The sequence below is a fragment of the Bubalus bubalis genome, chromosome 1 (assembly GCF_019923935.1).
Source record: "Bubalus bubalis isolate 160015118507 breed Murrah chromosome 1, NDDB_SH_1, whole genome shotgun sequence".
Lineage (NCBI taxonomy): Eukaryota > Metazoa > Chordata > Mammalia > Artiodactyla > Bovidae > Bubalus > Bubalus bubalis.
Window position 1 is genome coordinate 197,729,570 of NC_059157.1, and position 14,364 is coordinate 197,743,933.

Sequence of the window (14,364 nt, forward strand, 5' to 3'; positions counted from 1 at the left end):
GCACAGAGTATGGGACACTTGAAATGTGGTTAGCAGGAATGAAGAACTGGATTTATTTTACTTAAAATTAAAGTTAATCTAAATTTAAGTTGCCACATGTGGCTACTGGCTATCATACTGGACAATGCGGTTCAACGATTTGAAATACAATGTATAAACTTGGTTAAACGCTCGAGTTTTTCAAAGTATCAAGTCCTGATGACCTTAATACCAACTAACGATTTGAAATACAATGTATAAACTTGATTAAACGCTAGAGTTTTTCAAAGTATCAAGTCCTGATGACCTTAACACCAACTAAAACCTTCCTGATATCAAATGATACATACACAAGTTCAACCATCGGCCTCCACTGAAAAGTCACGAATGACATGACACTACTTAGATTCAAATTTTAAGGTACGATATTTGCTAAGAGACAATACTGAAAAATACATCTTAAGTTTTTCCCCACCGTTTTTCAAAAGAGGATTTCACTTTTGAAACAGTTTCCCAATGCATCCAACTACCTTCCCTTTAAATCTGCTCAATACCTTCTGTTCAGAAAAACAAATGGCAAAAAAAAAAAAAAAAAAAAAAAAAACCCACCAAATTCTCAGCACGAATAAGCCTACTGCGATTCGGTATATTTCACACATTCATTCCCCTTTTCCTTCAGAGGAGATTTCAAATGTTTGCATTGCCTAGAGTCTTACTACCCATCATTCAACGTTTTAAGGTAGACAAATCATTCTGATATCGTGGCGATTTCGTCCCTAGACACAAAAGTATCTCCTCCATCAAAGAGTGTCACGACTCTTTCCCTCACTTCAGGTGTTCGTGAACCCGCTCTTCCTGAGTCAAGAAAAGTAACCAAAATGGTGCACAAAACGTCAGAAGAAAACGAGTCTGAGAACTTGCACGGTGAATAACTTAGTCCTTGGGCGGAAAAAAAAAAAAGAAAAAAAATCAACCTTCTTTGACCCGGAGAGGCGGCCTCCAACTTACCCGGCGACGCCAACAGGCGAACAAGGTCGTGACCCGCGGTCTCGGCCGCGGGCGGCGCCCGGCCCGGGCGGCGGGAAGCCACCTGTTAGGCCCAGGCCTCACTCACCTGCAGAAGCGAAGGCGCGGACCCGGACGCGGGCGCCCGGCGCGAGCGCGGACCCGCCCCTTGGCGGCGGCAGCGGCCGGAGGCGGCGGCACGTGGGCTCCCCCGGGCCGGGCGGCTCTGACAGGCGGGCCCCCGCGACCCCCGGGACGCCCCGCCGGCCTCGCGCCGCCCAGCCCAGCAGGCGCCCCGCGGCCCGCCCCGCCGGCGCCCCCGCCCCGCAGCCTTTCCCTCACAAGCCCGGAGCCCGCAGCCCCTCGCCTACCTGGTCGCGGAGTTTGAGGAACGCCATGGCGGTCGCCGCCGCCCGGCCGGCGCTGCTGCCTCAGGAGCCTCTCCAGCGCCCGGAGCCGGCAGGTCGGCGGCCGTGCGCTGAGGAGTCAGCGGGCAGGGGGGCGGCGCCGCCTCCCCGCCTCCAGCCGCCGCCGAAAGGTGAGGAACCGGAGGGTCCCGCCTCCTCCGCGAGGACTCCCCGCCCTGTTGCTTCCTTTCTTCCTCTCCCCCGTCCGCCGCCTCCTCAGCCGCCGCCGCCTCACGCCCCCTTTTCCCAACACAGCCGAGCAGCCCCCACGGCCCCGCCGCTCCAGTCCGCGGCCGCCGCGGCATCCAAACTCCACTCCACAATATTACCACCACCGCCCGCCGCGATTGGCGGCCGCACGGGGGAGAGGCCAGAGTAAGCCGGGCGCCCATTGGCCACGCCGCCGCGCTCGCCCGGGGCCCCGCCTCCCGGACGGGGCGGGGCCGGGCAGGAAGCGGCGAGGGTGGGCGCGGAGCCGCGAGCGCCGGGCGGGGGGCGGGTGTGAGAGAGAGCCGCGCGGAGCCGGGGGAGGGGCGGCCAGGTGCCTGGGGCGCGTGCCCGGGGCGCGGGGGGCGGAGCCCGGCCTGGGGTGCGGGTCCAGACTCCCTCAGTGACTGCCCTGGAGCTCGCGCATGAGGGGAGCCGGGCAGACGCCCGCCCCCTCACAAAGCCTGAGGAGGCTGCGGGGACCGGGTGGGGGGCTGGAAAGAGCGTGAGGGGTGGAGGGGCCCTCGGGTGCTTCCACCTTCCCGGGAGCGGCGAGGGCATGGGGGCCAAGCCGACTCTCAGGTCTGGACTTCCTCAGGGTGCACAAAACCCGAGGGAGCGGGCTGAGACGTGGTCCCCGGGAGGCGGCTGTCCCCCCTCGGGGGGCCGCGCAGGAGGGCAGAGGCCGGAGGGAAGGGCCGAGCCAACTGGCCGAGTCTGACACGTCGAAGGAGAAGGAGCTCTCTTCTCTCCGACCCTCGGCCCTCCGCACCTGAGGAGGTTAGAAAAGGGGGGCGTCCGGGGATGGCTGCCCTCCTCCGGGGGGCGCAGAACCCGTGGGCGGGGGAGGGGAAGACGACGCCGGCTTTCCGGGCGGAACGGCAGTATCTCTGCAGCCAAACGGGCTGTGGACGCCCGAGTCTTTCTCTCTACCCCATAGTTCCAATCCGAAGCAAAGCGATGATGGTTCTCTCCCCCCAAAGCCTCCTGCCTGGCTTGCTTTTTTTTTTTCCGCCCTCTTTCTTCTTTCTCATCTGAGGGGTTTTGCCTCCCACTCGAGAGAAATCAATTAAAAAAAAAAAGATGTGCTGGATGCATCCTTGGATGGAGGAGGAGAGGAATGACTCCCTCACCCTGCTACACACGCCCCCACGCCACCCCACAGCTCTGAAACGGCTTTTCTTTCTTCGGCAGCCGCGCTCTGTTGCCATTCCAAGCTTGTGTGGGAGAAGACTGCTGTGCGCCTGTGTCTGTCCGCCCGGGCGACTCCAGCCCTCGGTTAATGAAAGGTACAGATGGTTAGAACACAAATGTGTGACGTCAGGCTTGGTTTTAGAAAGTTCTCTGTTCCCTGCATCAATTGTGTCTCTTGGGACAGACTTATTTAGAGGATCGATTTTGGTCTAATGGCAAGCAGGAGAAAAGGGAACCTATGCCAAGAATGTCAGTGTCTTGTAGTCCTACGCTTATTACAAAAAGCTTCTTTTAGCCCCATAAAATAAAGGAAAGTATCAGAGTGCAAAACGAAAAGCACCGCTGATTGATAGCCTGATCCTTCCACTATTCTTTGACATACCAAAGCTTCGATTCTATACAAACAGTTTCTTTTCTAATGACATTTCGCATCATATTTCCTACTTAAAATGGAGGGATTTGCGCAACTGCGAGGTAACACTCGTGATGAAACCAAACAGCTCTTGCTTTGCATCCTCAGTACCTCTCGCCCCTTCATCAACTCCTGCACATTAAATAGGGATACTGTTTGCCACCCAGTCTCTCCTTTCAGTTCAGAGAAGGTGAAGGAGTTAACATTGTGAAAACACTTGAGTTCTCCAAAACAGAGATGCTGTGGTAATATTACCGGAGTATTTTTGATCACAAGTTGCCTTTATAAACAGTTACCCATGTGTTGTGCTCACTACAGAGTTCTTAGTTCAGGAATGTAAGAATTTACTCTCATTCATACACAAGCCTATTAAGCCCTCTGGATGTCTCAGTTCAGTTCAGTTCAGTCGCTCAGTCGTGTCTGACTCTAACCCCATGCATTGCAGCAGGCCAGGCCTCCCTGTCCATCACCAACTCCCGGAGTTCACTCAAACTCATGTCCTTCGAGTCGGTGATGCCATGACATTAATACATCACCCTATCCCGGCAACCCACTCCCAATAATCTCTCTTCTAAGTTTAAGTTCTTGAATTGAAAAGCACAACAGGAACTTGATTAGGAACAAGGCAAAGATTCACTTTTGGGAAAACAAATGCCTTTGAGAATGTGAACAAAAATCATGGGCCAAAGATGCATTTTAACAGATTTTAGGCTTGAGCTAGTGAAACTTTTCAGGGCTCTTCTAAAGTTTTCTAATTAATTATAGTTAATGAAAGTATTTTATAAGTTACCATCCCCAACAACCTTGCAAAGAATGCTCCAAACTCTCCTGATAGATAATGGTTAATATCCAAGTCAGATCTAACCCTCCTCCACCCTAACCACAATTTAATTTGTGTCTTTTTTTTTTTTTTTTTTTTTTTAAAAGCCAGTTCCTATTTTACTAGCTGTACTTCTAAGTACTTGGTAGCTAGAGAACATTTCTATCATTGGACAGGCCCATGTCCTAACTGACAGTATTTATTCAGTACGTCATCACAAACCATATAATACAATAACAATTCCAATGTTTCATATTTATTACTGGGTCTCAGACTGATAGTGAGGAAATAACATCAGGAGCCAAGCATTACAGTAGTGATGTTCTCATTGTGATTTGGCTGCGTAAAAAAGTGGTCTTAACATGTGTGCCACACATATTAAGACCACTTCTTATAGACCCAGCTTGCTTCTTATAGACCCAGCTTGGTTCTTCTCCAAAGTCTTCTCTTGGAGTTGTACCTGATTTTATTGCCAGTTTTCATTCGAATCCATTGAGGAATGGGACGATTCTGCTTTTGTTTCTTGGCCAGGAATCGCTTGATCCTGAAAGTCTTGTGAGAAGACATGGTGAGGAGAACTCAACCGCACATAGGATGGCGGAGAAGAGAAAAGAGGAGGAAGTGAGCGGAAGGACGTGTTTAGAAGCTAATTTGTGTCTTAATTTCACCATTTGTAAAAACTAAGCATAACATTATCTGGCCTACACCTCTCATACAAGCAAATAAGATAATGATATGAAAGGCTGTAGGAACTCTGCAGAACCGTTTAAATTTAATGTTATTATTGTAGCAACTACATTTCCATTTTCAGGACAGGGGATAACAGTCATTCTGAAAAATAGGAATAAGAAATCTATGTAATTTAGCAATAGGATTAAATAAGGGTTATATTCAAATTCTGACAGTAATTTTTATATCTTTATTATAAGGTTATTCCAGCCTATATATATATAAAATATTTGAATATTAAATCTATAGTATTGAAAAGTCTTCTGTAATCAAAGCCGATGAGACCAAGAGCTAGAATGGTATCAGTAACCTCTCTCCAACTCTTGTCACCCCATCCTTTTCTAACTGTCACTTTGATCCTTCTTTACTGCATCCAGGCTCTGAACTCACATCTTAAGTACTCTGCAGTCATAAAGGAAACCTCAAATTTTAAAAGTATCAAGAAATAACTAATAAGTTAGGCAAGACTCCTGTGCCCATGCTTCACCCAGTTACTGCAACAAGCAGGATCTGAGAATTGATGATAGCTTCCATACAGTTGTTGTTCAGTTGCTGAGTTGTGACCAACTCTTTGCAACCCCATGGACTGCAGCACACCAGGCTTCCCTGTCCTTCACCGTCTCCCGGAGTTTGCTCAAATTCATGTTCATTGAGTCAGTAATGCCACCCAACCATCTCATCCTCTGTCATCCCCTTCTCCTCTTGCCTTCAATCTTTCCCAGCATAAGGATCTTTTCCAGTGAATTGGTTCTTCCTGTCAGGTGGCCAAAGTATTGGAGCTTCAGCTTCAGCATCAATCCTTCCAATGAATATTCAGGACTGATTTCCTTTAGGATTAACTGGTTGGATCTCCTTGCAGTCCAAGGGACTCTCAAGAGTTTTTTCCAACACCACAGTTCAAAGCATCATTTCTTTGGTGCTCAGCCTTGTTTATGGTCCAACGTTCACATCCATGACTACTAGAAAAACCATAGCTTTGACTGTACGGACGTTTGTTGGCAAAGTAACTTCTGTGTTTTTGAATATGCTGTCTAGATTTGTCATAGCTTTTCTTCCAAGAAGCAAGTGTCTCCTAATTTCATGGCTGCAGTCATCATTTGGAGCCCAAGAAAATCAACTCTGTCACTGTTTCCAGTGTTTCCCCATCTATTTGCCATGAAGTGATGGGACCAGATGCCATGATTTTAGGTTTTTGAATGTTGAGTTTTAAGCCAGCTTTTTCAGTCTCCTCTTTCACTTTCATTTAGAGGCTCTTTAGTTCCTCTTCACTTTCTGTGGTATCATCTGCATATGTGAGGTTATTGATATTTCTCCAGGAAATCTTGATTCCAGTTTGTGTTTCATCCAGCCTGGCATTTCACATGATGTACCCTGCATATAAGTTAAATAAGCAATGTAACAATGTACAGCCTTGATGGACCCCTTTCCCAATGTGGAACCAGTCCATTGTTCATGTCCAAGTCTAACTGTTGCTTCTTGACCTGCATACAGATTTTGCAGGAGGCATGTAAGATAGTCTGGTATTCCCATCTCTTTAAGGATTTCCCACAGTTTGTTGTGATCCACACAGTGAAAGGCTTTGGCGTAGTCAATAAAGTAGAGGTAGTTGTCTTTCTGGAACTCTCTTGCTTTATCAATGATCCAGTGGATGTTGGCAATTTGATCTCTGGTTCCTCTGCTTTTTCTAAATCCAGCTTGAATATCTGGAAGCTCACAGTTCACGTACTGTTGAAGCCTGGCTTGGAGAATTTTGAGCATTACTTTGCTAGCATGTGAGATGAGTGCAATTGTGCCATAGTCTGAGCATTCTTTGGCATTGCCTTTCTTTGGGATTGGAATGAAAACTGACCTTTTCCAGTCCTGTGGCCACTGCTGAATTTTCCAAAGTTGCTGGCATATTGAGTGCAGCACTTTCAAAACATCATCTTTTAGGATTTGAAATAGCTCAACTGGAATTCCATCACTTCTACTAGCTTTGTTCGTAGTGATGCCTCTTAAGGCCCACTTGACTTCACATTCCAGGATGTCTGGCTCTAGGTGAGTGATCACACCATCATGGTTATCTGGCTCATTAAGATCTTGTTTGTATAGTTCTTTTGTGTATTCTTGCCACCTTTTCTTAGTATCTTCTGCTTCTGTTAGGTCCATACCATTTCTGTCCTTTATTGTGCCCATCTTTGCATGAAATATTTCCTTGTACCTCTAATTTTCTTGAAGAGATATCTAGTCTTTCCTATTCTATTGTTTTCCTCTATACTTTCCTCTATTCCTCTTTCTTATACTGAGGAAGTCTTTCTTATCTCTCCTTGCTATTCTTTGGAACTCTGCATTCAGATGGGTATATCTTAACCTTTTCTCCTTTGCCTTTAGCTTCTTTTCTTTTCTCAGCTATTTGTGAGGCCTCCTCAGACAGCCATTTTGCCTTTTTGCATTTCTTTTTCTTGGTGATGCTCTTGATCACTGCCTCTTTTACAATGCTACAAACCTCCACCCATGGTTCTTCAGGTACTCTGTCTATCAGATCTAATCCCTTGAATCTATTTGTCTCTTCCACTGAATAATTGTAAGGGATTTGATAGGTCATACCTGAAAGGCCTTGTGGTTTTCCCTACTTTCTTAAATTTATGTCTGAATTTGGCAATAAGGAGTTCATGATCTGTGCCATAGTCAGCTCCTAGTCTTGTTTTTGTTGACTGTATAGAGCTTCTCCATCTTTGGCTGCAAAGAATATAATCAATCTGATTTCGGTATTGACCATCCAGTGATGTCCATGTGTAGAGTTGTCTCTTTTGTTCTTTGAAGAGGGTGTTTGCTATGACCAGTGTGTTCTTTTGGCAAAACTCTTGTTAGCCTGTGCTCTGCTTCATTTTGTACTCCAAGGCCAAACTTGCCTGTTACCCCAGGTATCTCTTGACTTCCTACTTTTGCATTCCAGTCCCCTATGATAAAAAGGATATATTTTTTGAGTGTTAGTTCTAGAAGCTCTTGTAGGTCTTCATAGAACTGTTCAACTTCAGCTTCTTCAGCATTACTGGTCAGGGCATAGACTTGGATTGCTGTAATATTGAATGGTTTGCCTTAGAAACAAACAGATCATTCTGTCATTTTTTAGATTGCACCCAAGTACTGCATTTCAGACTCTTTTGTTGACTGTGAGGGCTACTCCATTTCTTCTAATGGATTCTTTCCCACAGTAGTAGATATAATGGTCATCTGAATTAAATTCATCCATTCCTGTCCATTTTTGTTCACTGATTCCTAATATGTCAATGTTCACTCTTGGTCACCTATTTGGCCACTTCCAATTTACCTTGATTCATGGACCTAACATTCTGGGTTCATATGCAGTATTGTTCTGTACAGCATTGGACTTTACTTCCATCACCAGTCACATCCACAAATGGGTGTTGTTTCTGCTTTGGCTTAGCCTCTTCATTCCTTCTGGAGCTTTCTCCGCTCTTCTGCAGTAGCACATTGGGCACCTACAGGCCTAAGGATTTTATCTTTCCATGTCATATCTTTTTGAGTTTTCATATTGTTTATGGGATTCTCAAGGCAAGAATACTGAAGTGGTTTGCCATTCCCTTCTCCAGTGGACCACATCCAGAATTCATGTCTAAAATGATGGAAGGAAAGATATCATGTAGATGTGACCAGCTGGGTAATGACTGTGAGCTAGGCAACCACACCCGAGTTTACTTGTTGTGCTACAGTGTGGTGGGTATTTACCAGCACTTTACATGGGTTATGTCCTTTAAATTTTTCAGTAACCTCTTAGGGTTAGGAAACTGGGGCCCAAAGATAGGTGTGCCCTTAGTAGGACCTGAATATACAAGGACCTGGAAAGCCAAAAGCTTCCTAGTTTATGATGTAGGAGATAGACAACTACTGATAACTTTTGAGCAGATAATCCTTATATTATAAAATGATTTTTATGATGAACCTGAAATATATGGAAAATGCATAAAAGAAACTGCCAAAGCAGCAAAGGTATATTCAGGGACCTAGAGCATAGAATTGGAAGACCTCATATACATATGAAAGAGTTTCTGGAGATGAGGAAATAAAGTATGAAGGAGAAGCAGTCTCCATAGCAATAATATGTGAGAATTTGTCAGACTTAATGAGAAATGAGTTATCAGATCAAAGGGAGATGCTTAGGCTCAAGTGGCATAATTTTTTTAAAAATTGAGACCCATACATAATAGTGAAATTAGAGAATACCAAAGACTTGGTCTTTCTTACCAAGTAAGAAATGTTCAAAGATACCACTGAGGAAAGTGAATTTATTTAAAGGGAATTACAGCCATCCTATTAGCAAATTTATTGGCAACAATTGGCTACAGAAGACATTGAAAATATCTTCAGTGTATTGAGAGTCCATAACTGAGAAGCTAGAACTCTATTCCTAGCTAAACCATTTTTCTCAAGAGGAAGAACAGAATAAACACATTTTTAAAATTTAGGACTTACAGATGGTCATTGAAAAAAATACAAAAGAATACACTCCAACATGAAAAAAGCTGAACCCAAAAAGAATAAGTAAGTGAGTGGGAGGAGGAAGAATAAACAAACAAATCAGTGAATATCTTGGTTAATCTAAATCAGCAGTATTTTTTAAAAAGACTAGTATTTGGGAATGTTAAAACCCTGTGAAATTAAGTTATTAGCCCTTCAAAATGTGGTGAAAAAAGTCGCACTGTGTGACTGTCTGACTCTTTGTGATCCCATGTACTATAACCAGCCTGGCTCCTTTGTCCATGGATTTCTCCAAGCAAGAATACTGGAGTGGGTTGCCATTCCCTTCTCCAGGAGATCTTCCTAACCCAGGGATCGAACCTGGGTCTCCTGTGTTGCAAGCAGATTGTTTCCCAACTGAACCACTAGGGAAGCCAAAATGTGGTAGATGATGGCAGAAAGGACTTCTGAGTTAAACATGACTTTTTTTTATTCAGAAGGAGTGAGGTAGTTTTAAATTTTAGACTTTGACAAGCTACTACATTAGTAAAAGTTTTTTGTTTCACTCACTGGGAGAGCTGAAAAAAAACAAGCTTGGGCTGAGCTTCTAGAAAAAGTGCTCTAAACCATGTGATAGAGCTGGTGTGATAAAGACAGTGCTGCTGTTCCCAACAAGCACCAAATGCTAGGAGTTCAACCTCTCTTTATCTGCTCCCGCCATCAGCATCAATGCCAGTTATGTGTCAGAAACTTAGTCTTGCAGTCACAGCCACCTCCACAAACTGGATGTTGACCTCTTCCTACACAAGGACAGTGGGAGCCACATGCAGACCTTATATCCTTACATCCTCACATTTCCACTTGTGCTTCTGGTTAGCAGGGCCAATGGTATAGGCCTGCATCCTAGCTGCAAGGGAGGCAGGGAATTTGAGTTCTCAATTTTATACTGAGGAATAGGTATCTATAACCAGGGAATCATCCCAAATATAAAAGGTTTGTGGCAGCCTTGAATATGACAGGATCCACTAGTGGTATACTTACTAAACCTAGAAGGAGATTCACCAAAATAAGAGAAATAGAATGTGTACCTTCTAAACCTATAGACAGAGAAAAATAAAATGACCTAGAGAAAAGTCCAGGTTAGCAGACAAGAAAGAAAAAAAAAAGCAAACTAAAGTTATGATAAATAGGAAACTCCAATTAGATTGTAGAAAGAAGTCCAAGTATATTCAGTTCAGTTCAGTCGCTCAGTCATGTCTGACTCTTTGCCACCCCATGAATTGCAGCATGCCAAGCCTCCCTGTCCATCACCAACTCCCAGAGTTCACCCAAACTCATGTCCATTGAGTCGGTGATATTATTAATCACAAAAAATATATATGGTTTAGGCCTGTCTTTTAAAAAGTAACAACACCAAAAAGAAAAAGTCGCTCAGTTGTGTCCAATTCTTTGCGAGCCCATGGACTATAACTCACCAGGCTCCTCTGTCTATGGTATTTTCCAGACAGGAATACTGAAGTGGATTGCCATTCCCTTCTCCAGAGGATCTTCCCGACCTAGGGATCAAACCCAGGTCTTCTGCATTGCAGGCAATTTCTTTACCATCTGTGCCATTTGGGTCCCCAAAAGCAACAACAACACAACAAATCATTCAGACTGGATTTTTAAATAAAGAAACCCAACTATATGCTGTTTGCAAGATAATGGTTAGAACATAGAAGAAGTTTGAGGAAAGGTGATTAAAGAAAACTATATACCAAGAAAATACTAACCAAAAAATTGTTCCTCTAATAACATTAATACCAGATATAATTTAAGCAAGAAGGATTAATTGAGATAAAGAGATGATTTGTAGGAATCATAAAAGGAACTATCCCCCATGATATATTCATACACTTGTGTGCACTTAACCACATAAAGCAAAAGTTAATGGGACTCTATTCACACCAGTCAGAATGGCTGCGATCCAAAAGTCTACAAGTAATAAATGCTGGAGAGGGTGTGGAGAAAAGGGAACCCTCTTACACTGTTGGTGGGAATGCAAACTAGTACAGCCACTATGGAGAACAGTGTGGAGATTCCTTAAAAAACTGGAAATAGACATGCCTTATGATCCAGCAATCCCACTGCTGGGCATACACACTGAGAAAACCAGAAGGGAAAGAGACACGTGTACCCCAATGTTCATCGCAGCACTGTTTATAATAGCCAGGACATGGAAGCAACCTAGATGTCCATCAGCAGATGAGTGGATAAGAAAGCTGTGGTACATATACACAATGGAGTATTATTCAGCCATTAAAAAGAATACATTGGAATCAGTTCTAATGAGGTGGATGAAACTGGAGCCTATTATACAGAGTGAAGTAAGCCAGAAAGAAAAACACCAATACAGTATACTAACGCATATATATGGAATTTAGAAAGATGGTAACAATAACCCTGTGTATGAGACAGCAAAAGAGACACTGATGTATAGAACAGTCTTATGGACTCTGTGGGAGAGGGAGAGGGTGGGAAGATTTGGGAGAATGGCATTGAAACATGTAAAATATCATGTATGAAATGAGTTGCCAGTCCAGGTTCAATGCACGATAGTGGATGCTTGGGGCTGGTGCACTGGGACGACCCAGAGGGATGGAATGGGGAGGGAGGAGGGAGGAGGGTTCAGGATGGGGAACACATGTATACCTGTGGCGGATTCATTTTGATATTTGGCAAATCTAATACAGTTATGTAAAGTTTAAAAATAAAATAAAATTAAAAAAAAAAAAAGTTAATGGGACTCTATAGAGAAATTGGCAGATGTACCATTTAAAAACTAATAGACAAGCAGACAAAACATTAAACTATCATTAAATCAATAAGCTTCATACTATGTGAGATACCATCATCTACAGGAAAAAAATAGTTCATGCTACTTCTCCAAGACACTAAATATAGCCATTTTACATGTAGACTTTACCAACATACAGGAAAAAATGCCTTTTGTTTATGTTTCACAAAGAAACTGAGAACCAAGTATAACCAAAACTGGTGATGACCAAATGCTGCTCAGTCATCTTGTCTTCCAAACCAACCCTAGACCTGTCCAGTTCTTTGACAAGAGCAATTATTTCAACAACAGGGCCCTTGGAACCATTTCATTGAGTCAAAAGCTCTTCTGAGGGGGTCTCTGCTTAACTGCTTTAATTATCTCTCTGCTGGTAATTGCTCCACTGTGGTTGAAATACATGGAAAATGCATATAATAGACTGCCTGAGGTAAAAATATACAGTTGTATACAGAGTTTGATATAAACTCTTAAAAACCAAGGAAGCAAATATCTGAACCCCCCCAAAAAATTTTTGTTTTAACTCTCAAAGAAAATATTTGTTGCTTAGTCACTTAGTCATATCTGACTTTTTGTGACCCCATGAACTGTATGTAGCTCACCAGGCTCTTCTGTCCATTGGATTTCCCAGGCAAGAATACTGGAGTGTGTTGCCATTTCTTCTCCAGGGGATCTTCCTGACCCAGGGATCAAGCCTGCATCTCCTGCATTATCAGGGGGTTTCTTTACCACTGAGCCACCAGGGAAGACCATACAAGAAAATACACTGCAACATTAAATAAAGTTTTGAGTGAAAGAAATATGAATCCTTTCTTCTGTTTTTCTGTATTGTGCATATTTTATTTGGTGAGAATTGTTTGAGTAGTTTACAGATGTATTGGTGCTTCATGATTTCATTACTTCATTGGAATAAAAAAGGCATGAGATGTAGAAAATGGCAAAAGAAAGTGTGACTGTATCAATAAGCACATTAAATGTGATTGGACTGAACACGCTACTGAAAAGGCAGATTTTATCAGGCTGAATAAAATAGTAAGATCTGACTCTGTGTCACAGGTCAGCAAGAGACACGCTGAAATTCAAGGATATAAGTAGATACAAAGTAAAGGATGGAAAAGATACAATGTGTAAAAAACAGACACAAGAGAATGTAAGTGGGTACAACCACTACAAAAAGCAGTAAGGAGGTTCATTAGAACACTGAAGATAGAATTAGGGTATGATCAGCAATCCCACTCCTGGGTGTATATCCAGACAAAAAAGTAATTCAAAAAGATACATGCACCCCTATGTTCATAGAAGCACTATTCACAATAGCCAAGACATGGGAGCAATCTAAATGTCCATCGACAGATGAATGGATAAAGAAGATGTGGTACATATACACAATGGAATACTACTCAGTCATAAAAAAGAATGAGTAATACCATCTGTAGTAACATGGACAGACCTAGAGATTGATTCATACCAAGTGAAATAAGTCAGAAAGAGACAAATACCATGTGATATCTCTTATATGTGGAAACTAATATATAACACAAATGAACCTATTTACAAAACAAAAACAGACTCATAGACATGAAAAACAGACTTATGGTTGCTAGGAGGAGGGTTTTGGAGGATGGTTGGAGTGGGAGGTTGAGTTTAGCTATGTAAGCTATTATTTATAGAATGGATAAACAATATGGTCTAACTGAAGACATTTTGATAAAAGATTGAAATATCTAGAAGATGTAACAATTATATATACATCTAAGAACCAACTCCCAAAATATATGAAACAAAACCCAGCAGAAATGAAAGGAGAAATAGACAATCAATAACAGAAATTTCAGCAACTTACTTTAAATAATTGATAGTACACCTTTAGAAGACTTTTAACAACACTATCAATCAACTTGCATTAACTAGTATTTATAGAACACTCCACTCAATAATTGCAACATACACATTTTTTTTTCAAGTGCACATGGAACACTTTCTAGGATAGACCATATACTGGAGAGTCCAAAATAAGTTCCAATAAAGTAAAGAATATTGAATTTATACAAAGTACATCCTTTGATCACAATGAAATTAGAGATCCATAACAAATAAATCCGGGAAAATACCACAAATTTGGAAGCAACACCCTGCTAGATAACCAATGAATTAAAGAAGAAATTGTAAGGGAAATTGAATAAGTTGGACTGAATGAAAACAAAAACACAACATATCAAAAGTTATGGGATGGATCTATAACAGTCCTTAGAGTGAAGTATATAGCTGTAGTTTCTTATATCAGAAAAGAAAAAAGGTCTTAAATCAAAAATCTAAGCTT

General features: G+C 42.7%; 2 protein-coding genes and 1 long non-coding RNA gene across 8 annotated transcripts in view; 1 reads left to right on the plus strand and 2 right to left on the minus strand.

Moving 5' to 3' along the window:
- ANKRD28 (ankyrin repeat domain 28) overlaps positions 1 to 1,704 on the minus strand; it is a 215,163-nt gene extending 213,459 nt beyond the window's left edge. For all 4 annotated transcript variants that reach the window (XM_025294166.3, XM_006048732.4, XM_044948609.2 and 1 more), the window contains exon 1: positions 1,356 to 1,704. In XM_025294166.3, the coding sequence (XP_025149951.1) occupies positions 1,356 to 1,382 (27 nt within the window). In that variant the 5' untranslated portion in view covers positions 1,383 to 1,704. The remainder of the gene's footprint in view (positions 1 to 1,355) is intronic.
- Positions 1,705 to 1,796: 92 nt separating this feature from the next.
- On the plus strand, positions 1,797 to 12,736 carry LOC102401360. Of its 3 annotated transcripts, none has more exons than XR_003111657.3 (4): positions 1,797 to 1,854; positions 2,197 to 2,378; positions 2,793 to 2,887; positions 12,676 to 12,736. It is a non-coding gene; the product is annotated as an uncharacterized LOC102401360 (long non-coding RNA). The 3 variants fall into 3 exon arrangements; XR_003111658.3 differs by having other exon boundaries at positions 1,837 to 1,932; XR_326688.4 differs by lacking the exon at positions 1,797 to 1,854 and having other exon boundaries at positions 1,946 to 2,378.
- On the minus strand, positions 4,259 to 4,656 carry LOC123466200 (60S ribosomal protein L39-like). The gene has a single exon (XM_045166827.1). It carries the CDS (start codon positions 4,589 to 4,591, stop codon positions 4,436 to 4,438), a length of 156 nt encoding a protein of 51 aa, XP_045022762.1. The 5' UTR covers positions 4,592 to 4,656; the 3' UTR covers positions 4,259 to 4,435.
- Positions 12,737 to 14,364: the final 1,628 nt, after the last annotated feature.

Coding starts and splice junctions, on each gene's coding strand:
- LOC123466200 (XM_045166827.1), bottom strand. CDS start 4,591: ATGTCTTCTCACAAGACTTTCAGGATCAAGCGATTCCTGGCCAAGAAA.